Source organism: Spinacia oleracea, chromosome 2, assembly GCF_020520425.1.
Source record: "Spinacia oleracea cultivar Varoflay chromosome 2, BTI_SOV_V1, whole genome shotgun sequence".
In the NCBI taxonomy this organism is placed as follows: domain Eukaryota; kingdom Viridiplantae; phylum Streptophyta; class Magnoliopsida; order Caryophyllales; family Amaranthaceae; genus Spinacia; species Spinacia oleracea.
This window is the reverse complement of record NC_079488.1, coordinates 76426945-76450773: the sequence shown is the minus strand read 5'-3', so window position 1 is coordinate 76450773 and position 23829 is coordinate 76426945. Positions and strand designations below refer to the sequence as shown.

General features: G+C 33.1%; 2 protein-coding genes across 5 annotated transcripts; one reads left to right on the top strand and one right to left on the bottom strand.

The window, feature by feature from the left end:
* Positions 1–1220: 1220 nt before the first annotated feature.
* LOC110774972 (probable small nuclear ribonucleoprotein F) lies at positions 1221–4293 on the bottom strand. 3 transcript variants are annotated; one of them, XM_021979574.2, is made up of 6 exons: positions 4179–4293; positions 3391–3435; positions 2568–2655; positions 2260–2297; positions 2054–2118; positions 1221–1501 (listed from the first exon to the last, which is right to left on the bottom strand). In XM_021979574.2, the coding sequence occupies exons 2-6, from the start codon at positions 3394–3396 to the stop codon at positions 1432–1434; spliced, it is 267 nt and encodes an 88-aa protein (XP_021835266.1). In that variant the 5' UTR covers positions 3397–3435; positions 4179–4293; the 3' UTR covers positions 1221–1431. The 3 variants fall into 3 exon arrangements, with proteins under 3 accessions (XP_021835266.1, XP_056693038.1, XP_056693039.1); XM_056837060.1 differs by having other exon boundaries at positions 4211–4231; XM_056837061.1 differs by lacking the exon at positions 4179–4293 and adding an exon at positions 2746–2870 and having other exon boundaries at positions 3391–3433.
* Positions 4294–11126: 6833 nt separating this feature from the next.
* On the top strand, positions 11127–15489 carry LOC110774971 (uncharacterized). Of its 2 annotated transcripts, none has more exons than XM_021979573.2 (6): positions 11127–11564; positions 11916–12083; positions 12850–13084; positions 13590–13775; positions 13996–14261; positions 14501–15489. In XM_021979573.2, the coding sequence occupies exons 1-6, from the start codon at positions 11292–11294 to the stop codon at positions 14678–14680; spliced, it is 1308 nt and encodes a 435-aa protein (XP_021835265.1). In that variant the 5' UTR covers positions 11127–11291; the 3' UTR covers positions 14681–15489. The 2 variants fall into 2 exon arrangements, with proteins under 2 accessions (XP_021835265.1, XP_021835264.1); XM_021979572.2 differs by having other exon boundaries at positions 11129–11564; positions 13587–13775.
* Positions 15490–23829: the final 8340 nt, after the last annotated feature.

The following is a 23829-nucleotide window of genomic DNA, read 5'->3' as shown; positions in this document are numbered from 1 at the left end:
TTATCCAGACTCACACAAAACTCACCCTATTTTTGCACATTATCCCCAGACTCACCTCAGACTCACCTAACTCTTAAAATAATATTTTATGTATATATCTTTTTTTTAGTATATTTTCTAAATAATATTGAAACTATGCTTTCTTATGTACAAACAAAGTAAACCTGATCAACAAGCGGGCCGGGCCGGGTTCGGGTCGGGCCGAGGGCATAAAAATATGTCCATTATGTCGGTCGGGCGGGCCAGGCCAAGTTTCGGGCCAATTTTGTATGCTCAAAACCCGCTATTTTGGGCCAAAATTAGCGGCTTTTCGGACCAATTTCGGGCCATGCCAAATGTATAACTAAAATTGTTGTTTTGCGTTATTCAAAGCCCGCAATTTTTTAAAAAAATCGGGCCGGAATCTTCTGCCCTAAACCCGGTAATTTTCTGACCGGGTCGGGTCGGGCCAAGCTCATGTTGATCAGCTCTAAAACAAAGTAATTTATAATTCGATAAAAAAAAATGAAAATAATTTCGAAATTGACATATATTCCGTACAAATTAGAAACAATAATACAACATATTAAATTCAAAAGATCTAGAACATAAATTTAAAGGCAAATGAAACAAAATAATACATAAACCATCAATAATTTAATTGGGTGAAATAAGATAAATTAAGTTTGGTGATGTTGCATGATTTGATTGGAGGAAGAAAAAAGTGGAGTCTTAAGTGAGCCTTGAGTGAGTCTTGGATTTTCAAACTCACTTCAAAACTTGATGTAGTATTTTACCACTTTATCTCAAGATTTAGGCTTGAGACTCACCTCGAGACTCCCTTCAAGACTAGGGATAAACTCACCCTTACAAAACATGACTTTATTGTGAAAATATGTGAATAATATTCAGAAGCTGCATTACCCCGACTGGCCTACATGTTTGAAAAACATTAGCACCAGTACAGCTTGTTTGAAAGTATTGCACAGTACTCTGGTTCAAAGATAGGGAAAAGAATGCTAAACATAAGTTAAAGGGTTTGTTAGAAGGGGGAAGAAGGGTACTTTATCAAAAATTCCGAACGTAATTTCTAGAAAATGTGAAATCTTTTTAATGGAGTACGTATCCTATCTGAATCTCTTAAATCTAGGTGGTTTCCAAGGAGGCAAGGAGCAATATGACTGAATTCTCCCAAGTTCTGGGGATATTAAGGAGCTCTTTAAAGGTCATAAACTACAACATCCAACTAACCAGATTTCCATTTCCATAAAACTCGTACGAATATTTTGTTACGCCATATTAAGCGATTCTTTTACATAATACGCACTCTGTAAATTGTATGTCATGTATCACACCCATCTTAGCCAGTAACTTCTACGCCCTAATATATCCGTCTCCCATGAGCTGGCTGTGATAGATCTGCAACATATAACAATCCTAAAAGCTTGTATGTCAGTCTTTATCAGCATCCTCTATCTCCTCGTCCTCAGGAACACCCCGAAGATATAGGACATTGTTGCACCTATGGGAAATAATACCCCAGAAATACAAGGTGGTGTTAGATTCTGGAGCTTGGGGATGAAATAAAAAACATGTAAACTAAACAAACTCAGCAACAAGTTAACATGAAAGACTAGATCAGAAGAATTGATGTTCATCGTCTGTTATGAGCGAATGCAAATCAGACAATATTTACTCTATAAAACCATCATACCACAGCACCAATCTCATAAGCTCAATCTCACCTGATTTGTGGACGAGGCATGCAGAAAGGAGCCTCCCAATAAATAAGAAATCACTCCAACACAATGCAAAAGTCACCTCCCAACATATATAAGTATATAACCCATCCCTCAAAACTCAAAAGTATAACAAGTCACCCCAACACCAGCTGGTTATACCAATTAAAATAGATGGAACCAGTTGCAAAATGTTTGTGTATTCTAACTTCGAAGCACAATTCAGAAGTTGCAGACATTGTACTCCATATTGCTAAAAAGATCAGAGGTGCAATCCTGTACTAAGAATTTTCACTTTGCGATAACAGTAGATACTGAAAGAAAACATTGATAACCTGATGAGGATCTCTCCAAGATCTCCAGTCTTCTGGCCTTCAATATACTCTTCAGTATTTGCCAGCTGCAGGCAAGTCATCAATGTAAAAGATAAGCAACTATGATATTAAACAATACAAGTTTATACAACACAAAGAAAATCATCCACTAGTTCAGAACAAGTATCATTGAAATGCAGTCAAACAAAATGGTTTTCAGTAAGCACCTGTAGGTTCATGTAGCCATCAACAGACACAAGATAACCTGCAAAAGATCATATGAAAGCATTGTCACATATATTTCCCCGTGGCCAATTGAAATTAACCAGTTACACCTCAAATAAATGCTTCACACAAAAGAAAATGGCAATTTCACCCTTTCTTTTTCTGTAAAAACTAATTTTGAGTCGTTGGACTTGCCAGCCAAAATGAAAGCGAAAGATAGTTTAAGAGAACGTCATGAAACTGAAGAGAAATAAAAAGGAAAAAAAACTCAAAACATCAAAATTAGATTTCCTGATCACGGGAAAATTACCTTTATACTCCATTCCCCACTTCAACTTCACGATGACAGGTTTTCCAGTTAAATTGTTCAAGAAAGGTTTTGGGTTAACTGGGACGGTCTGCAAAGGAGCACAACTATTAAAGAAAAGGTTTCATCATGACAGTCAAAATATAAAACAGACAACAATCTGGTGGAAAATCTAACACACCTGAAACTGAAACTAATCACAAAATACCAACGTAACCACTCTCCTTCCTTCCCCGTATAAGTGGGCCAAACAGAAGTATGCGTTTTCAGACAATTAGGTCCATACAAGCAATGCTACACGCAAAACTGCAAGGACTTGCAACAGTTGCATTTCAGCATCCCACACATACCACTCGGCACTCGCACAGTCATAAGGGGGCAGAAGAAGAGCATAATGTATTCCGTATAAGTCAATAGATAAAGTTAAGAAGGCAAGTTGGTCAATTATTTAAGCATACCATGACATCACCTAACTCGATTTAAATTATAAGGATACTATTGCATTGAGCAGGAGAAATTCTGTAATCCAAATATGTTTGGGAAATTGGGGGTGCTAATCATAATGAATGACCAAGAAGCCAGCATAAAATGAGTAATAAGAAGGCCAAATGGAAGTGAGAAATTTCAATATTCCGTCCCCAATTCCCCACACGACCACACTATGTAGTGGATTGAGTAAAAGCATAGTGAAAATGTTTCTCCTCATGATTGCCATCAGGGACATAAAAACATTAAAATTTCATCAATCAAATTAGACCAATTAATCTACTTAATTGATTCATTAAAGCATTAGACATCACAAATGTGACAAAAAGTAAGTGCTCACCGCCATTTAGATTCACAGTCAAGAACGCCGTGTTATCCTGAATTCCTGAGGATAAATGGGCCAAATAGCAATTTCAGTTTCCAGCTTAGAGAAGTAAAGTTAATAAACGATAAAAGTAATGGGAATCACTTTGATTATTTTATCACTTAAAGATGATCCAACATAAACCATATGAGATATCCACAACAGAAGGCAGCAAACCAAATACACCGTAATTCCGTGGATTGAGTTGATAATTCTGAATAAACTGTGGGCTTATTGGTCAAAGAAATTTGGACTATCCTTACAAAGAATTTATCAGTCAATTGAGAATTCATGAACGGAAACCGCATTAATTTAATTTGCAATCTATATATCCTAGTCTCGAACTTTCAATCTACCACCAATTAGCTATGAGTAACATTAATAAGTTAGAACTAAAACACATTTAGGAAGAGAGGATCTGATTGATCTGTTAAGAAACAAGTCAAAACTTAGCCACACAAAGGCACAAAAAAACCACCCACCAGCTCGATAAAATACCCCAGAGAAATCAGCAGTGTTCTAGTGAAATCTAAAAAGTTCAGACATTACAAGGTTGAACAAAAGCAGAAAACTTCAGCAAATGTAACAATTTGACCAACAAAGTGCACAATTGGAGCACCAAAGAACAAGAAAAACCCTAGAAAATACTAATAAAACCCTAGAGAGAAAGTTAAAATAGAAGCATGAGATCCCAATATACATAAAAGATACTTTGAAATATCATAATAATCAACAAACAAACAAGCGCAAAGTTGAGGAAGTACCTGCAGAAAAGAGAGAGAGAGTGGGGAAATACCAGCGGAGGGAAATTGAAGGTCCTTTGTTTGAATTTTGGAACACCTTCTGTTTTCATTCTCGACCTTATCGCAGGTAGAGCTGTCGAAACAGGTCATCAGGTCGGGTCGGGTCTGGTTCTCGAATTATGTCGGGTCACTTGATCACTCGGTGCATATCGGGTTGGTTTTCGGTCGGGTCATGTCGGGTTTCTTTCATTTCGGGTACAATTTCGGGTTGGTTTTCGGTCTGGTTCAATTTCGGGTTTGGGTCTTATATAGTCTGGTTTGTAACAGTCAAGTTCGGATCGGATAATTTTCGGGTCGGTTAAAATGCTGGGCGAATTCACTCTCGGGCACAGGTTAAGATCGAGTCAATATCTGATTTAGTCATCTCAAAATATTCAAGCGTAAAATATTTACTCCAAAGGTCGAGTCATTTGTTATGTGGTAAAAATCGGGGTAAGGTCATTGTCGGGTCGGGTATCGGGTTCAGATCTTTGTTCAGTCGGGTCAGTTCGGTTATCGGTTATCTTTCGGTCGGGTGTCGGGTTCGGGTTCGGGTCATACAACATCGGGTTAAAATCGGTTATCGATTTTTTCGGTTTGGGTACGGTCAGGTTTCAGGTAAACTTGTTTTACCAAAATTTCGGGTCATGGTCGGTTTCGGGTTCGGTCGGTTCAGGTCGGATTTTCTGGTCGAGTCAGTTTTAGACAGCTCTAATTGTATGGTTATTGGCAATGACCTGTCAAATGGGTCGGATGGGTCGGGTTATACAAAGTTACTTTTTGGTTAATTTAGGTCGGTTATTTTCGGATTCGAGTTTGCAAATGTTTGTTCAAAATCCAGAACTTTCGGGTTCGATCCAACGGTTTGAGATTTTAAAATACGTATTATATTTTAATTAATTTTTGTAATGGATATGTAAAATATGCGCTCAAAACAAAAACTTATATACAAGTTTAAATTTTTGTCAAATTCAACCATACAATGGTGTATAATTCAAATCAAAATCATATTACACCCAATAATAGTAACAACGTCTTTATTATGCTTAAAATTGCTCATAATCTCTTTTATTAGTATAAACATAACGATTTTCAATTAGTATAAATAAAAGTGTGAGAGATTAAATGACACAATGAATTTAATTGGTTAAAATAATCATTTGACACAAATTTTGATAGAATTTTATATTTAAGCATATGTGATAATATAAAAGAAAATGTAAATAACATTTTGGAACAACCAAAAAGAAAAATGTAAAGAACAAAAAGAGACGGATGGAGTAATTTATACGAGTTTTTTTTGTTTTACAGTCATGTTAGACCGGAAAGGTTAAAACAACCGACAAGTCCATAACACACCCTCTTTATTCGAGTTATTCTCCCTTAATACATCTTTGATTACGTTTGTAAAAGGTCATGTACGCACAAGGTGTACATTAAATTTATTATACACTAAGATAACTTTACCCTGATTTTTTTTTATAAATTTTAATATGTTTTGATTAACTTTTCTATTATGAAAAAAAAAGTTGATGGATAAATATTTTAAAAGGGTAAATGATTAATATTTTACATTATTAGTGATTTTGAATGATTAATTTTTATTAAAATGAAAGTTCCAACACTAAAAGTCCACTTTTTCAAACTTATCACCTTATAATTTTAAACATTTTGAGTTAATTTTTACTCTGACGTATAATATTTATGATTTTTTCAAAATTATCACCTTATAAAGTCCACTTTTTCAAACTTATCGCCTTATAATTTTAATTAAAAATTACCACCTTATAAAATCACAAACCTTCAAAGTTACCACCTGTTATCGAATTTTATGTTTTCCTCCAAAATTTCCATTTTTGGATTTAAAACTACCACCTTATAAAATCACAAACATACAAAGTTACCACATGTTAACGAAAAAATTAACAAAATCCATTAACATGTGGTAACTTTGAAGGGTTGTGATTTTATAAAGTGGTAATTTTAAGGCAAAATTGTCAAAAACTACCTTTTTTTTGCCTCACTTTGTGAGCTAATACCTTATATTTTCAGTTTTGTCAAATAGTACCTTGAATTAAAAACTTTTTTAAAAAATGGTACCTTGTTGCAACATTCCGGTCAAAATCACAATTTTCCGGCCATTGATTCCGGTTGTTGCCACAATTTTAGAGGGAAATCATCGCGTGTTCACACACGCTCATCATCTTACCAAATTCAAAGTACTTCCAGCTGTTTTCCCTCCAAGATAAATGAGTGTAGATCTAAAATTCTTGTCTAAGTGTTGTTGTTTTGCTGTTCTTATAAGAAGTTAACATAGGCGCGTGATTTTTGGCTAGGTTTGTTACACACCCACAATTTTTTGGAGGGAAGGTTGAATCAATAGCCGGAAAATTGTGATTTTGGCCGGAATGTTGCAACAAGGACCATTTTTAAAACAAAAATTTAATTTAAGGTACTATTTCACAAAACTGAAAACATAAGGTACTAGCTCACAAAGTGACGCAAAAGAAGGTACTTTTTGACAAATTTTTCTAATTTTAAATTAAAATTTTATAAGGTGGTAAGTTTGTAAAAATGGACTAATGTGGTAATTTTGAAATTTCCTAATATTTATTGTACACCACTTTTAAATAAGAACTAGTGTGTGGCCCGGGCGTTGCCCCGGGTTTTACTTTTAGTCGGGTTTACGTTTTCTAATAATGTGCCCAATTTTAAAAGATTGTATTTTACATTTATATGTACAATATATGACAAACATTGTAGCTAGTTGAGATGGTAGGAAGTGAACTTTTAATCCATGAGGTTTGATGTTCGATCCTTGCTACATGTTTTTTTGGTTGTTATACCATGATGCTTATTAGTGGTGACATGGCGTAATACGGAGGGAGTCTACGTGACACATATACGTTTTCTCAAACGCCTTTTAATATATTAGTATAGATTTGTGTTACGTTTGAATGTTTTTTTTTTCCCGATGTACAATAAAAATTACAATCAAAGTTAAATGTTTACCCTAATCATTTGTGTTATGTTCTTACTTGGACTTATTTCTTATTTCTAACAAAATAAGTCCAAATAAGTTAATACAAGATTCTGTTCAATTTCACTTATATTATGTGAATTTATCTTATCTTATCTATACTTATTTATCTATACAGATTTATCTTTTATGAAATAAACTTATCTCTGTGAAAATGTTTGGAAATAAAATTTAAATTATCTATTTTTTCACATAAAATAAGTTTTTTTTTCCAGATAAAATAAGTTCAGATAAAACAAGATAAGTTCAAATAATATAAGTTCAGATAAAATAAGTCGAATAAAATGGAAAACCTGCAGGACCCGGTAGAATGCAAGAGGAAGTATTTTCGGATATCTGATATGTGTGGCAACACACATGGCATTTTGTAAAAAAAAGTACCATTTTTGTTTTAAAAAGTACCATTCAATTTCTTTTTTTATCTTTTTACTATTTTATCTTTTGCTATGATATGCATTTACAAGCCCATATCACATACTCCCCCCGTCCCAAAATTATAGTCTTGTTTTCTAAATCGGGCGTCCCAAAATTATAGTCATGTTTCTAATTTTGGCTATTAAGGTCCCCACATTCTCATGTACTATATTCCACTCTCTTATGTACTATATTCTCTTTTCCATTTACTTTATTCCACTTTTCCATCCAACTCAATCATCATTTGTACTTTATTCTGCTTTTTCATGTACTATATTCCATTTTTCATAAAACCCGTATTTTTTTTTTTATCAAACGAGACTATAAATATGGGACGAAAGAAGTATGAGAAGAATGAGAAGCAACCCCACAAAAATACGACGCGCCTATATTGTTTGTTCTTTCTTGTTGTACTGTTTGTTCTTTCTTGTAGGTTTTTAAATTAAACATAAAATTGTTCAAAATTGTTGTATTGTTTGTTCTTTCTTCTTGAATTTTATGTTTTTTATATATTGTTTGTTCTTTTTTGTTGAATTATTAGTTCTTTCTTGTTTATTTGTTTGTTCATAATAATCAGCTGGTTAATGTTCATAATGAAATTAAGTTTTTCATTGATCTTTTATGTTTTTACAAGCGTCTGTATTATTGGTTCTTTCTTTTTGTATTATTTGTTCTTTCTTGTTGTACTGTTTGTTCTTTCATGTTTTTTTTTTTAAAATTATTCATAAAATTGTTCATAATTGTTGTATTGTTTGTTCTTTCTTTCTGGAATTTTATGTTCATTTTTATATTGTTTGTTCTTTTTTGTTTATTTGTTTGTTCATAATAAGAATATGGTTAATTTTCATAATGAGATTGTTCATACTTTTTGTTTTATTTGTTCAACCATTTGTATTCTTTGCTCTTTCTTGTTCTATTACTGAGCATCTTTTAAATCCTTGTTCTTTCTTTTTTAACCTATTTGTTTTCTTTGCATGCTCATCATTTTCAAATCAGTAAATGTGCATTTTTAAATTACTTTTGATCATCATATCAAATTACTTACTATTTTCATTTTCAACCCATAACAATGAGGAAATTAAATTAAAACCGTAAAAGTCAAATATAATGGGTTAGTTATTATAAGGGATTACAAGGTTTTTCTGAATGGAACAGATATATTATAAACTAAATCTCTATTATATAAGTGAAGAGGGGATGAGTATTTCGGTAACATCACTTTTGGTGTCCCCCTAGGATAAGACTAAATTACCCTCTAAAATTTCACAATTAAATTCAATTAAAAAGCTAATTGTTTATTGATTTAAAAATCTGATTATTTATTGATTTTAAAAACTGAAAAGCAATAACAAATCAGGAAATTTTTTGGTGCCAGCATTATGGATTTTCTATAAATTTTTAAAATTAGGAAACTATTATGACATTTATTTTCCATGAGAATGGTAAGATATGATTATGTAGAAAAGAAGAGTATAGTTGCACGTAGTATGTACAAGATATTTGCTTACGCACATACATCAATATTAAGTAAAAAATACAATTTTAAGTTTTTAGTAATTTTGCGTGCATCGCGTGCATATAAGATATGTATATCTCTAATTTATAAGGGAATTCGTGAGGTCATTTTAGTAAATGGCATTTTGGTGTCCCCTATGGAATAGACTATAATACCCTTAATAAGTTTTAATTTAATTATAATGATTCTAAAAACTGATAATTAATGTCATATTATAAAAAATGAAATTTCAATGCACGTGAAATCAAAAGTCAACAATAATTTAATTTAATTCCTATAGCAAACATGAAAGAAATTATTAAGGCAGTTAAAAAAATTGGAATTCATCCCTTCAATCTTACATTTTATTATTACAAAATTAAACTTAGTCTTACTCTTAAATTCTTAATCATACCTTAATCTTATATGGTTATACAAGCACTTTGCGGCAAAAAACGAAAAAATAAATAATAAACAAGTAAAAAAACAATCTTTTACGTTTAGTTTAGTTAATTTGTTATTACATTAATTCCTAAGTAGATTTTATTACATATAAATATGTATATTTTTTTTCTTTAGTTTTATAAATTTTCTTACATGTTTTAGAAAATGTACATACTTTTAGGAATGTATTGTTGTATATAAGACTATGCTTTAATTAACAAATTAGAGAAAGAATTAAAGTAATTGAAGTATTATTTTAGTTCATGATCGAACTTTAGTTTAATAACTTAGCACTTAGGTGTCCACATAAGATGTCGATAATACACTTATAAAAATTGTTAAATTTTTTATAAAACGTTAGAACATACTTGCGTATATCAAATCAGATTTTAAAAAATATCTGCACGCCATAATACTAGTAATTACATAGGGCATCCCGTCAAGTCTCACGACTTAACAGTTAACACTATCATTTGTGGATAATATAAGCTATACTGCACTATTTTTTGTTGCTTGTAATAACTTTATTAATCCCCTTCTCAAATTATTATTCCGTTAAAGAAAGTGAAGGATACTTGAATAGAAGGTGCTTACATGTTCGAACCAAAATCATATATGAAGTACGGAGTAGCATTTTGGTTAGAAACCGTGAAAGTCAAATATTGTGTTCAAAACACACTTCATACACACATTCAAAAGTATAAAAACTCGAGACTACATCAAAAGCAAGATTCAAGATTGAAGATATAGAAAAATCAATGGATGATTTCTACCAACATCTTATAATTCAAGTACAATTTACATAGGCAATGCCTAAAATGTTCAATTTTTTGGTAAAATATGTTATTTGGCATGTTTTAATTGCTCAATATATGTAAATATATGTTCAAAGTAATAACATAGTAATGAAATAACTAAGTTCATATTTAAATTAGTAAATACTCATTTCACAATCAGTAGATAAATATTCATTACTAAATTGGTTGAATAAATGAGGATTGCCAAATAATTAGATAAACGTTCATATTCGAATGAGTAGATAAATGTTCATTTCCAAATAAATAAATAAATGTTCATTTCCAAAATAGTAAATGTTCATTACCGAAATACTCTCTCTGTATTTATTTAAGGGATACACTTGCCTTTTCTGGCCGTATTTATTTAAGAGATACACTTGCCATTTTTAGTAACTTATCAACCCCACCATATAATTAAATAATACATGTAATTTACCATATGACCCACCATCCTATTAAACAAATAATTTCATAAACCCACCCCACATCCCACCCACCAAAATGACATGGTCCCCACTTATTTAATTATTAAAATATTTATCCAACTCCACTTGCTTTATTATTTTATTTCATTCAACTCTTCTTCTTAATATCCATGTCCGACCAAATGTATCTCTTAAATAAATATGGAGGAAGTAGTAAAATGTTCATTTCCAAATAAATAAATATATGTTCATTTCCGAAATAATAAATGTTTATTTTGGATGGGCCACCAGGGGTGCAGCATTTGCACAAAAATACTTCCTAGAATGCAGTATGGGCTTGTGACTTGTGAGAGTCGGATTAGATTGTGAAGCGGTGAAGCCGAACATCCTACCAGAAAACGTCAGCAAACCGTCGGAAAACACCAAAATTAAATTTCCCTGGTTTTCATGTAAAAAACTCTCCATTCCAGAGAGAGATCAATGGAGTCGTCGTCCTCTTCGTCGACACCGTTAACAGAAAGGTGGTTGCAATCGTTAACTAGCAGAGGTTGGTGTTTTAACACCGTCAGCCTTGATCAAGTCCGAGCAATCATCACCATTCATTCCGCCATCAACGGCGATTCCTTCTCCGTCAATTCTTTGGAATCCGAGCTCTGTAACGTTGACTTGCGTTCAATTGGCGGGAAATCATTACCTGATCCTTCTCTCCTTCGCAAGGCGTCTCAGTTTCTTCTACCTCCCAAAGTTCTTCAGGCAATTTTTTTTCCTCTTCTGCTCCTTAATTATTTCCACCCTTCTAGGGTTTATTCTAGGATACTCTCCAAAGTTCGAAATAATTGTCAATTTATCCCCATTTTGGTAAATTTGGTGTAATCATCTTAGTTCATTTTATTTATTTCTCAAAGTTTTCTTCCCCCAAATTTGTATGTTTTTTTCTGAGTTTTTGCTATAAATTTGGAATAATCGCTTTCGTTGGTTATTGTTGGGGTTTTGGGGGGAATTGTATTAGCCTTTTCAACCTTGTAAAGTATTCTAATCAGTTTCCCCACAAATTTCGGTTTAATTTTGCTTTTATTGATTGTATTTAGGTTTTGGGTTTTGTAGATAGCTTCAGTGCAGGATGTAAGTAGGAGCAGCGAGGTGGATGGATATAAAGGTTCTAGCAATCGGAGGCTTCTGAAGTTGGTTTTGAGTGATGGGCAGTCTGAAGTTACAGCTGTGGAGTACTCTCCTATCCCGTCTTTGTCCGATAACCTAGTCCCGGGAACTAAGGTTACTCTCTCATTTGATCATTGTTGCTAATGATTCAGTTATGCACTTATGCTTTTGTCTTGTTTATGATTCAGTTGATGATTTGGAGGGATTTGTCCGATTAATGTTCGTGTTTGACCAATGCTATGTGAAAATTCTTGTTTTGGGCTTTTCTGAATGGGAATCAATTGTCTTCTCCAGTATTGATTTCATGCAGTTTTGATGTTTGATTTAGTTCATTTGTCGAGAAACTGAAAACTTGGTGACCTCTAGCTCCGATAGAAATAGACGATAACTCTAGACTTGATTATCTGCAATGCACTGCTAAGGATATGAGATCTCCCCATTTCTATGTGTTGGGATATTGGAATCTTGCTTTGTTGGAAATGCATGTTGCTAGAGAGCAATAAAGGGATAATAGAATTAGTATCAGAAATCATAGGCTAAACCTTCACAATTCACATATGCGTTCACCTTTCAAAAGATGGAGAAGAAATTTAATGAATAAAATATGTCTTGGTCTGGTTGGAACTCTTATTGTGATAGACATTGAGAAATGTTATCAATATTGACGCGTAAATAAATCATATTGTAATTCGAAAAGCTTGAACTGCTATTAAAATTGAATGTGATCAAACGTTGTCATCCATGGAATGACATTGAAAACAATGGTGTTCATTTGTGTTGCTGTTTCATTGGTTATGGGCAATAGTATGGCACATTGCTCGGTGGTTATGGGGGCCTTTTAATTTTCGCCTTAGTTATACCAGTTGTTGCTTGTTGGCAGGTACGATTGGAAAAGAAAGTGGTGGTACATTATGGTATCGTCTGCCTTATTCCAGATGTGATAACTGTGATGGGAGGAGTTGTGGAATCATTGTACGAAGAGTGGCAGATGAACCAGAAGTATGCAGGTTTCTCCCGCTCCTCCCTGAGGCTTGGTCGAGAAGGCGACGCTGGTGGTCCCCCACCTTTTGAGAAATTACAGATTGGAGGGCCTAAACATGGTTTTGCTCGTAATGGTATACTGCTTCTTATCTTGCTTTTATTTTTCATGATCACAGCTCTTAGTAGGGTGATGTTTTTATTTTTTATGATCAATTATAATTTATAAGCATCCGGCCTACATAGAAAGTCTTGATAAGTTGATATTATAGGGATGCTTGTAAGTTGCAGTTTTGCATGTCGTATGTGAGGAAGTGTTTATAACTTTATATAACATCAAACAAAGAAGGATGACTACTTAAGGCTAACATTATTCCCCATGCCACCGTCCTCAGGCCTTGGCTTCGTGTTAATGCCTAAATTCTCTATAGGCAGTGGCCCTTTACAAATCACAAAGAGAAACAGATTCTGCATTTTAAACTACTTTTGAATGTTTACATGGATCATTATTGTTGCATGGGTCATATCCAAAACATAAAAACATTACTGTCGCAAGGAACATCAGTGTGTTGCTTTTCCTGAATTTTGTGAAATTATATCCTTTTCAAGTTTTATAAATTGCATTTTACACTGGATCAGCAGCATCAGCCTCCAGGAGCAGCATACCTACTGCTGCTAAGTCCTCCAGAGATACTGATATCCGGCAGATGGATAAAAAGCAAGCCTTCAATGCTAAAGCTGATGATGCAGATGTTAATCTGAAAACCAGTTCAAGTTCCCAAAAAGCTGAAGAAAAGCCAACTAGCTCTGATACTAGGACAAAAGAAGGTCCAGCTTCTTTTACCTTACCTTATAATTAATTCATTCTGTGCATGTTCATCGAACTAAATGCAGTTCATATGTCAATTTTTTTCACTTCCATCACTTCTCTGAGAACAACTTGGTCATTATGATGATAATGAATTCTGTGATACAATAATATTCAATGACGATTCACTTGATGTATCAATAATCTGATTAAATGAGTTGGTATTTTCTTGCCTGTCAGTGGCTGAATATATCCCTATCCAGAATCAAGCAGCTGCACAGAAACTCCTGCAAAAAATGAATAATCCAAAACATAACAATGAAAGATATAGAGCTTCAAGGTACAAGGGGAAGGAATATCAAGAAGAGAAACAGGTCTTCACTCTAGAAGAGTGGGAAAGGAGAAAAGCTGAGGCAATTCCAGCAGCTAGAAACGAACCTCTTGATCTCAATCACGACGAGGCTCTCGCTCGGCAACTCCAGAACCAATTTAATTTGGAAGATCAGGTGAATGCCTCTATTAGTCTTTTCAGATGATTCAATGCTCAATTTCATAGATGGGTGATTTTAGAGATAATGGTTGACTCTGTTGTCTTTGTCTCTGATATTTGCATAATTTGATATATGATTTTGTCTTCCCATTTCTCTTCCATTTTTCCCTGTCTAGGTTTTATTTTTTCCAGAGTAGATCCTCAAAAAGTTAGTGCTTTTATATTTGATCTATATACTTCTTGTTTACTCTTCAGGAGCAGCGAGGTCCTGTTAGAGACAAGGCAGAAGATATAAGGATGAACATGTTCAGTTTTGAAAGAGATGACGGCGGAGATGAAGGAATATATGGTTCGCGAGGGAGGGGAAGAGGGCGAGGGAGAGGGGGAAGTAGGGGTAGAGGTAGGGGAAGAGGAATAGGAAGAGGGAGAGGATGATGACGCTGTGTCTCCCAACTTTATGCAAAACGGACCAATTGTCTTCCTAACTGGATCATCAAAATTTGGAACCAGCTTTGTGAAAGACAATGGTTGGACATGGAGCCATGTTGACACAGTCCTTTATTGATTACAACATACAAGGCCAATCCCACTCTTGTAACAAACTGTACAAGCATACCATAATTTGGTGTCAGTTTTGAAGTTTCTTTAATGTAGTACTAGAAGTATCAGCTATGTTTTTCCCAGAAGCAAACTCGTGGCTCTTTCCGAAGGCTCTTTATTATCTCAAAGGGTCTCAGAGTCAAGAATGAAGAGGTTGAATATAGCGTTAACCTTATTGCAGGCAAAGCAGGAATGCACTCATTTTGTCACTCTCAGAGTCCCAGGTGTGCCTACAGAAAGTCACGCGCAGTGGTTTGTTAGGGACGCGTGCATGTATGCATCACGCGTCTTCCTGGGTGTATGGTATACGGTGGATTCAAGCACTCGAGATGTTGCAAAATCAGGGCAATTTGTGCTCTCTGAAGCCGTTGAAGAATACTTTATACTTTTTTTTTTGGAAGTTAATTAATGCTGTGCTTCCTGCTGCATTTTCAATTATGAACGCAAGATGTAGGTTAGTATAATGATTTATTATAGCTGATTCCCACAATCTTACGGTAATTTCTTAGTCTTGTAGAATCTATATATTATACTAAAAGAGAGAAAATCAATGTGGTGATGACAAATGTCACTCATTGATTGGCCTCTCTTAAAATAATAATTAATATTGTTATTCAAAATTAGTTTGTCTTATTTAAGGAAAATATGCACGACAAATAATATTGATTTCAATTATAAATCTTAAAGATTCCGTGAATAATAATTATCCTAAAAATATTCATGTATTATGTACGGAGTAAACATCTAACAATATTCATGTATTATGTAAATATCTAACCATATTCATATATTTACTCATAAAATATTCATAAGAAAATATGTATAATTGAAAGACCAATGAGTTGTGTTCTATATATGATACATTCCGGACGGGTTGATCCGTGCGGGGTTTCAACCTGATAGGGTACTTCATCTTACCTTCAAAAAAAAAAAATGTACGATACATTCCAAAATCTACTTCCAACCTGTAAAGTACAAGGAGCTTCACAAATCCTAATTGCAAATCGAAGTTCAGTTATACATAAAATAATTTTCAAAAAAGATACAGATTTCTAAATCCCATAGACAGTAACTCGCATGTAAAACCACTAAATCAGAATTCATTATAAATTAGAATCAACCAATAAGATCTCGAAACCAATTTTAAAAATCAAGTCCCAAAGTTCTGATATTTCATTAATTATCACAAGCAGGACCTCAACAATTAACCACATATAATCGATGATTACTTAATTAATTACACAATTGCATCTATATTTACATCTATATATTATACTAAAAAGAGGAAATTAATGTGGAGCACACAAAATGTCACTCTCTGATTTACCTTTGTTATAGATATAAAAAAAACTATAAAAATTAAATACTATGGTGATAAGGAAGATTCTTTTTATTACCCCTATATATTGTCTCTTTTCAAACAAAATTATAGCATGTTTGGTATATTATACTAAAAGAGAGGAAATCAATGTGGTGATGACAAATGTCACTCATTGATTGGCCTCTCTTAAAATAATAATTAATATTGTTATTCAAAATTAGTTTGTCTTATTTAAGGAAAATATGCACGACAAATAATATTGATTTCAATTATAAATCTTAAAGATTCCGTGAATAATAATTATCCTAAAAATATTCATGTATTATTTACGGAGTAAACATCTAACAATATTCATGTATTATGTAAATATCTAACCATATTCATATATTTACTCATAAAATATTCATAAGAAAATATGTATAATTGAAAGACCAATGAGTTGTGTTCTATATATGATACATTCCGGACGGGTTGATCCGTGCGGGGTTTCAACCTGATAGGGTACTTCATCTTACCTTCAAAAAAAAATGTACGATACATTCCAAAATCTACTTCCAACCTGTAAAGTACAAGGAGCTTCACAAATCCTAATTGCAAATCGAAGTTCAGTTATACATAAAATAATTTTCAAAAAAGATACAGATTTCTAAATCCCATAGACAGTAACTCGCATGTAAAACCACTAAATTAGAATTCATTATAAATTAGAATCAACCAATAAGATCTCGAAACCAATTTTAAAAATCAAGTCCCAAAGTTCTGATATTTCATTAATTATCACAAGCAGGACCTCAACAATTAACCACATATAATCGATGATTACTTAATTAATTACACAATTGCATCTATATTTACATCTATATATTATACTAAAAAGAGAAAATTAATGTGGAGCACACAAAATGTCACTCTCTGATTTACCTTTGTTATAGATATAAAAAAAACTATAAAAATTAAATACTATGGTGATAAGGAAGATTCTTTTTATTACCCCTATATATTGTCTCTTTTCAAACAAAATTATAGCATGTTTGGTATATTATACTGAAAGAGAGGAAATCAATGTGGTGATGACAAATGTCACTCATTGATTGGCCTCTCTTAAAATAATAATTAATATTGTTATTCAAAATTAGTTTGTCTTATTTAAGGAAAATATGCACGACAAATAATATTGATTTCAATTATAAATCTTAATGTTGGGTGGTTTTTAAGAAAATTGGAATCTTGGGTTGTATTGGGATATGAGTAATGATTGGGTGTAAGAGATTATATGTTTAAAATAAAGTAAGGAAAGAGAAAATATTAAAGAAATAAGATAAATGGGAGAAATTTTATTCGGCAAATCAACCCAGAATTTAACCCAAATTCAACCAAAATCAAACCAAATTAAACCCAGAAATGCGAACAAGTTCAACCCAAATTAAACCCAGAAAATCGAGCAAATTTAACACAGAAAATCGAACAACAAATTCAACCCAATTCGAACAAGTTCAACCCAGAAAATCGAATAAATTCAACCAAAAATTGGGAAAAATTCAACCCAAATCCAACCCAGAAATGCGAACAATTTCAACCCAAATTCAACCCATAAATACTAAATCAACCCAAAATCAACCACCAAATTCGACCAAATTTAACCCAAAAATCGACCAAAATCAACCCAATAATTCAGCCAAAAATCGACGAAAATCAACCGAAAATTCTACAAAAACCACCTAGAAATTTCGACAAAAAATAAAAATAATAATTAATAACCACTTGATCCTCACTATCACTCACGATTTTAAGGATATAGAGGTCAAATTCGACCATGAAAACTCTAGATCTAGAGTTTTTATGGTCGAATTTCACCATCTAAAGCCATATTTCCGTGTTCTACAACTTTAACGGAGGGTGGTGGCGGCTGCGGAGGTTTAGTTGTGGTGGTGGCGGCGATCTCACTCCCAAATATGAAAGAACAGAGAGATATTTTGGAGGAGAGAGACTGAAAAATGTGAGAGGAAGTGAGAAACGGAGCAAGAAAATGAAGAGAGAGAGAGGGAGAGTAAGAAAATGGAGAGAGAGAGAGAGAGAGAGAGAGAGAGAGAGAGAGAGAGAGAGAGAGAGAGAGAGAGAGAGAGAAATCAGAGAAGTGAGAGGAGTGAAAGAGACGGGTAGTGGGGTGGGGTTATGGGGGATGGGAAAATAATTAAATAAGGGTGGTGGGGAAAAAGATGATGGAAAAAGGGTAGAATCTTAGGATTTTTTGGTAAATAATGGGGAATCTTAGGGTAATTTGGTAAAAAAACTATGGCTAAAAATAGTAAAGATTCAGTATGGGTACAACAAATAGGAATGCCAAAAAAGAAAATGGGAACAACAAAAAGGAATGGAGGGAGTAGTTCCTTAATCTAAACAATTTAAGAGATTTTTAGTTTCATTTTATATTTTTAGTTTCTTTGTCTTTGATCATTTGACGTGTAATATATTTGCCTTTATTTTACATTACAATCTAATGAAAAATCTTTGCGCACAACTTTGGATAAGGGAAATCGATGTGGAGCTATGCCGCTCTTTGATTTTCCTCTCTTATACTTGATTCGATCTATAAAAAAAAATCTCACTATCTCTTAGCATACCTATTTTTATTATTATATTAAAATATATAAGCTTACAATAACTTATCGCATAAAACTCCATGAAAAGAATATTAAAATGATTAAATTTGAACAGAGAGAGTACATATATTATAATGTTTTGTTTACTTACTCAATTATTTCTAATAAGATAATGGAATAGTAAAAGACTCTATAGTAGAATTTTAAAATTCAAAGCTCTCTTACCAAAAAAAAAAAATGTTGAGTCTAGGAGTGGATTTTAGAAGAGTGTGGATACGCGGGTGGGTGATAGATCGGGGATGTGTTTTATCTTTTACCCGATAAGATAGAGATTGTGAGGGATGAGTACCTTTTCTATCGTGGGAGACGGAGATAGGGATGTGATTTTAGACAAGTACGAGTGTGGTGACCCCGACCAACCTCAAAGTCATGACTAACTGAATAAAGTAAATAGTGGAGAAGGTGATAAGTGATCGGATAATGATGTAAATATAAAATATATGATTAAGTAGGTATGACTATCGAAGGGAATGGTGGATGAAAATAACACTATGATTGACACATGATGAATGGAGATGAAAATAATTTGTTTGTGTACTCTTATTTGTGTTTTTTTAATAAATAAGCCACAAAATGAGGAAACAAAAAATTTATCCCTCATTAATTTTAATTAGGAGAATATCTATAAGGTATATATGTCCAAAGTATAGTGTAATCAGACAACCAAATTGTGAATAGCGTTCTAAAATTCAGAACTCTTTTTACAAGAAATAATGTCGGGTCAAGCCGTCTAGGACTAGGTTTGACACATGTGATAAGTGAGAATGAAAATAATTTTGCCCAGGTACCCTTATTTGTATATTTTTTAATAAATAAGACGCCGTAATGGGGCAATAACAAATTTATCCATCATTAGGTTTAATTAGGAGAATATCTATAAGCTATATGTGTCCAAAGTACAATGTAATTAGACAACCAAATTGTCAAATACTCTTAGAGTTTTAAAATTCAAGACCCTCTTATCAAAAATTAATGTCGGGTCCAGCCGTCTAGAACTTGGTTTAAGGCGGGTGTGGATACACGGACGGGTTATGAACCGGAGTTAATTTTATTTTCCGCCCTCGAAACGGGGAATATGATGAGGATGAGTACCGTACCTATCGTGGTGGCGGCCATGTGGACGAGAATTTTAGGCAGGTATAGGTGTTCAGGGACCAACCCCACCCCGCTTCGAAGTTATCTCTTGCTAAATAAAGTATATAGTGGGGTAGGTGTTGAATGATCGGGTAATGATGTAAATGATAGGGGAGTATTATGTAGGTATGATGGGAAGTGATAAATCCAAGGAAAATTTTACTTCTTCCAAGAAAATCCACATTTTTTAAAATTTTTTTTCCTTGGAAGAAGTGAAATTCTTCCTTGGATTTATCATTTCCCATGTATGATTATCGAAGTGAAAAGCTGATGATAATAAATTCATGTTCGACATGGGTTATGAAAAGAAAGAACGTAAACTTATTTATGTTTATTTTTATTTATTGAATTTGTTAAATGAATGAGACACGGAATGAGGCAGTAACAAATTTATTAATCATTAGTCTTAATAAGAAGATTATTTATAAACTCTATTTTGATGATAATTGTCTATAGCTATAGTTTATATATGCAAATTTAATATTCATATCATAAATCGTGCATCGCACGGGTACTATACTAGTTTGATTTCATAAATGAATCCAAGTGTTTTGATTTTTTGAATATCAGTAGAAGTTTACATAAAGTTAGTTATGACATATAGTACTCTATATACATTAGAGACATTACGGCTCCGTTTGGTAGGGCGTAAAACGTTTTCATGGAAAACGATTTTCCCCTTTTCAATCATTTTACGTTGTTTGGTTGGATAAGGGATGTAAAACAATTTTCCATGACTCAGTCAAAGGTGGAAAATCTTTTTCCATTTGAAAGGGAGGGAAACCACTTTTCATTTTTGCCTCCTTACCTCCCTCTCCTTTCTTCCCCTCAATCTTCACCACTTTCTCTCATTTTCCTTTAAGTTACCAAACAAAGGAAAACTAGTTTTGAATTGGAGAAACTTTTGTGTGAGACCGCCTCACAGGAAAGACCGCCTTGTTGGCAGTCTTGCTGGCAGGCATGTAAATTTTTTTTTGAAAATTTTTTTTTCGAATTTTTTTTTTTCGAATTTTTTTTTCGGGCTTAACTAATTGGACTTTAGGCTTAACTAATTGGACTTCAAGCTTAACTAATTGAATTTCAGGTTTAACTAATTGAATTTCAGGCTTAAATTTTATTTTTTCGATTCGAATTTTTTTCGAAATTAAAATTTTCAATTTTTTTTTGGTACTAACTATACTAGTGTAAAACATAACTAAAAGTAATAAAAATCATAACTAGTTGAATAACAAAATAGTTAAGGTATAAAGACAAATAGTTAAACTTATGAGTCAAATAGTTATTAATTTTAAACAAACTTATTATTAACTAAAACTCATAAAATCTTAACTAATTAGTTGCAATGCTTAACTAATTGATTTCATTGCTTAACTAATTGGTTTCAGTGCTTTACGAACAGTACTTAACTAATTGGTTTCGTTGCATAACTAATTAGTTTCGTTGCTTAACTACTTGAATTTTAAACTTAACTAATTAGTTCCAGTGATAACTTAATTAAATCCAGTGCATAACTAATTGATTCTAGTGCTTCACTAATTGGTTTCAGTGCTTCACTAATTGGTTGCATGCTTTAACTAATATGTTACATTACTTAACTAATTGCTTAACTAATTGGTTCTGAAGCTTAACTTATTAGTTTCATTTTTAACTAATTGATTCAATTGCTTAACTAATTATTTTCAATGCTTAAAATTTTGTATCTTAACTAAAAATCTGAAATTCGTTATCTCATGAAACTCAAAAATACATAACTAAAACTCAAACAATGTTAACTAAAACCAAGAAAATCGTAACTTAAACCGATAAAATCATAACTAAAACTCGAAAAATTATAACTAAAGCCTTGAATGAAAACTCAAAAATACATAACTAAAACTCAAAAAACCTTAATTAAAACCAAAAAAATCGTGACTAAAACTTAAAAATTAATAACTAAAACATAGAAAATAAGTCCAACAACAATTATTTCAGAATTATAACTAAAACTAAAACATAATTATTCTTAACTAAATATAAAAAAAGTGTAACTAAAACATTACAATTCTTAACTAAAACTAAAACACCAGTGCTTCCAGCTAAGAATCCCCAGTCTGCAGCGATTCTATCACAATAATCGACATCACACCGCAGCACCAACACTGCACAACCATCAGCCGGACCGCCACCACTGCAAAGCCTCCTCTTCCTGCCGGAAACAAGAACAAATCAATTACATCCACATAAACTGAAAAAGCTGAAAAAAGTAAACCTAATCAATCCAATCTAATCGACACCAAAAACCTAAAGGATTGAACAAAAACCTAATCAATTTAATCGAAACGAAACAAAAACGTAATCGAATCAAAAACAAAATCGCAAGAGTTGACCTAATTACATCAAAAATCAAAATCCAAAAACTTCAGCATAAACATAGCTTGAACCATCAAAATCGACAACAATAAAAAAACGAATTACATACCTTGAAGATTTAGTTCGAGCGAGAGAGAAGCCGAAAATTTATAGGTTGCGCGAAGGAGATTAGATTTCCGACAACCTTCGATGGCGACGATGGCAAGGCGGCGACGCCGGATTCTCATTCCTCTCTTTCCTTCGCCGCTCTGGTTTTCGCTTCCCCATCTCGCCGGCCACCAGGATCCCGCTGCTAAACACCACAATCGACTTCGCTGTTCTCCTCCTCCACCACCACCACCACTGCCGCCGCTTCTTCTATACAAATCATCAACAATTAGGGTTTCAAAAATCAAAATCGAAAAAATTGAAGAATTTCAGAGGATATAGAAAAGAGAAATTCAGATGAAGGAGAGAGATGAGGAATTACCTCAACAAGCCACCTCCGTTGCTCCTCCGTGGCGTCGAAAAGAAGAGAATCACCGTTGCTCCTCCTTTATCTCGTGCTACTCGGTGGAACGGGAAGGAGCTCCGCCACCGCCTTCGCCACCTCCGTCGTCAATTTTGATGAGAAGTTGGCGGCATTGAAGGAGAGAGAGACAGAGAGCTTTGGAGGAGAGAGAAAGGAATTAGGGTTTTCAAATGAAAAGGGGAAGAAAATGTGTTTTATATTTTGATTAAAATAAAAGGTTGATGAGTCATGCCACATCAGATGTAACGTGGCATATTGGCTGCCATCAAGGCAGTCTTTTTTCGTAAGACCGCCTTATACAAAAGTTTGTATTTGAATTGTGTTTTCCCTTGAAAAATATTTTCCATGAAAAATCATTTTACAATGAAAACGTTTTACGCCCTGCCAAACGGAGCCTACGTATGCCCGCATGCATTTACAATTTTACATTAGCGATAATCAAGCGGCTATAATTTGCCTAGCTACGTTGAGAAGCTTAGGCCCTGTTTGGTTTTGACTAGCTGTTAATTGGTCTGACTAGCTATTAGCTGTTTATATTAGCCGGTTTACTAGTTGGTTGAATTAGCCGTTTGTGTAAAAGTGTTTGGTAAAATAACGGTTATTTGTTTAATATGTAAAATGATCATTAAGGACATTGACATAGTTTGTTGTTGGATGCTTTGTTTCTTATTAATACTAGACAAATGGTTTATTGTGTTGATTATTTTCTTTTTACTTCTTGAATAAGCATTGAATAAATAAAACAAGTTTATTTAAAATAAATTATTCTTAATTTAAAATTTTTAATATATAAATTCTTGATTGGTAGATAGAGATATATTACTAATAACATTACAAGCATGATTGCAATAATAGTTTTTAAGTGTTTTAAAGTTATAATATAAAATTTAATACAATACACGAGTTTAGTATAACGAATACATTGAACATTCAAACATCAAGTAAGACGAAAATGGAGGTCGGATGAAGGAGGCTAATGTAAAACAAATATTCTGAATTTAAATTGTAA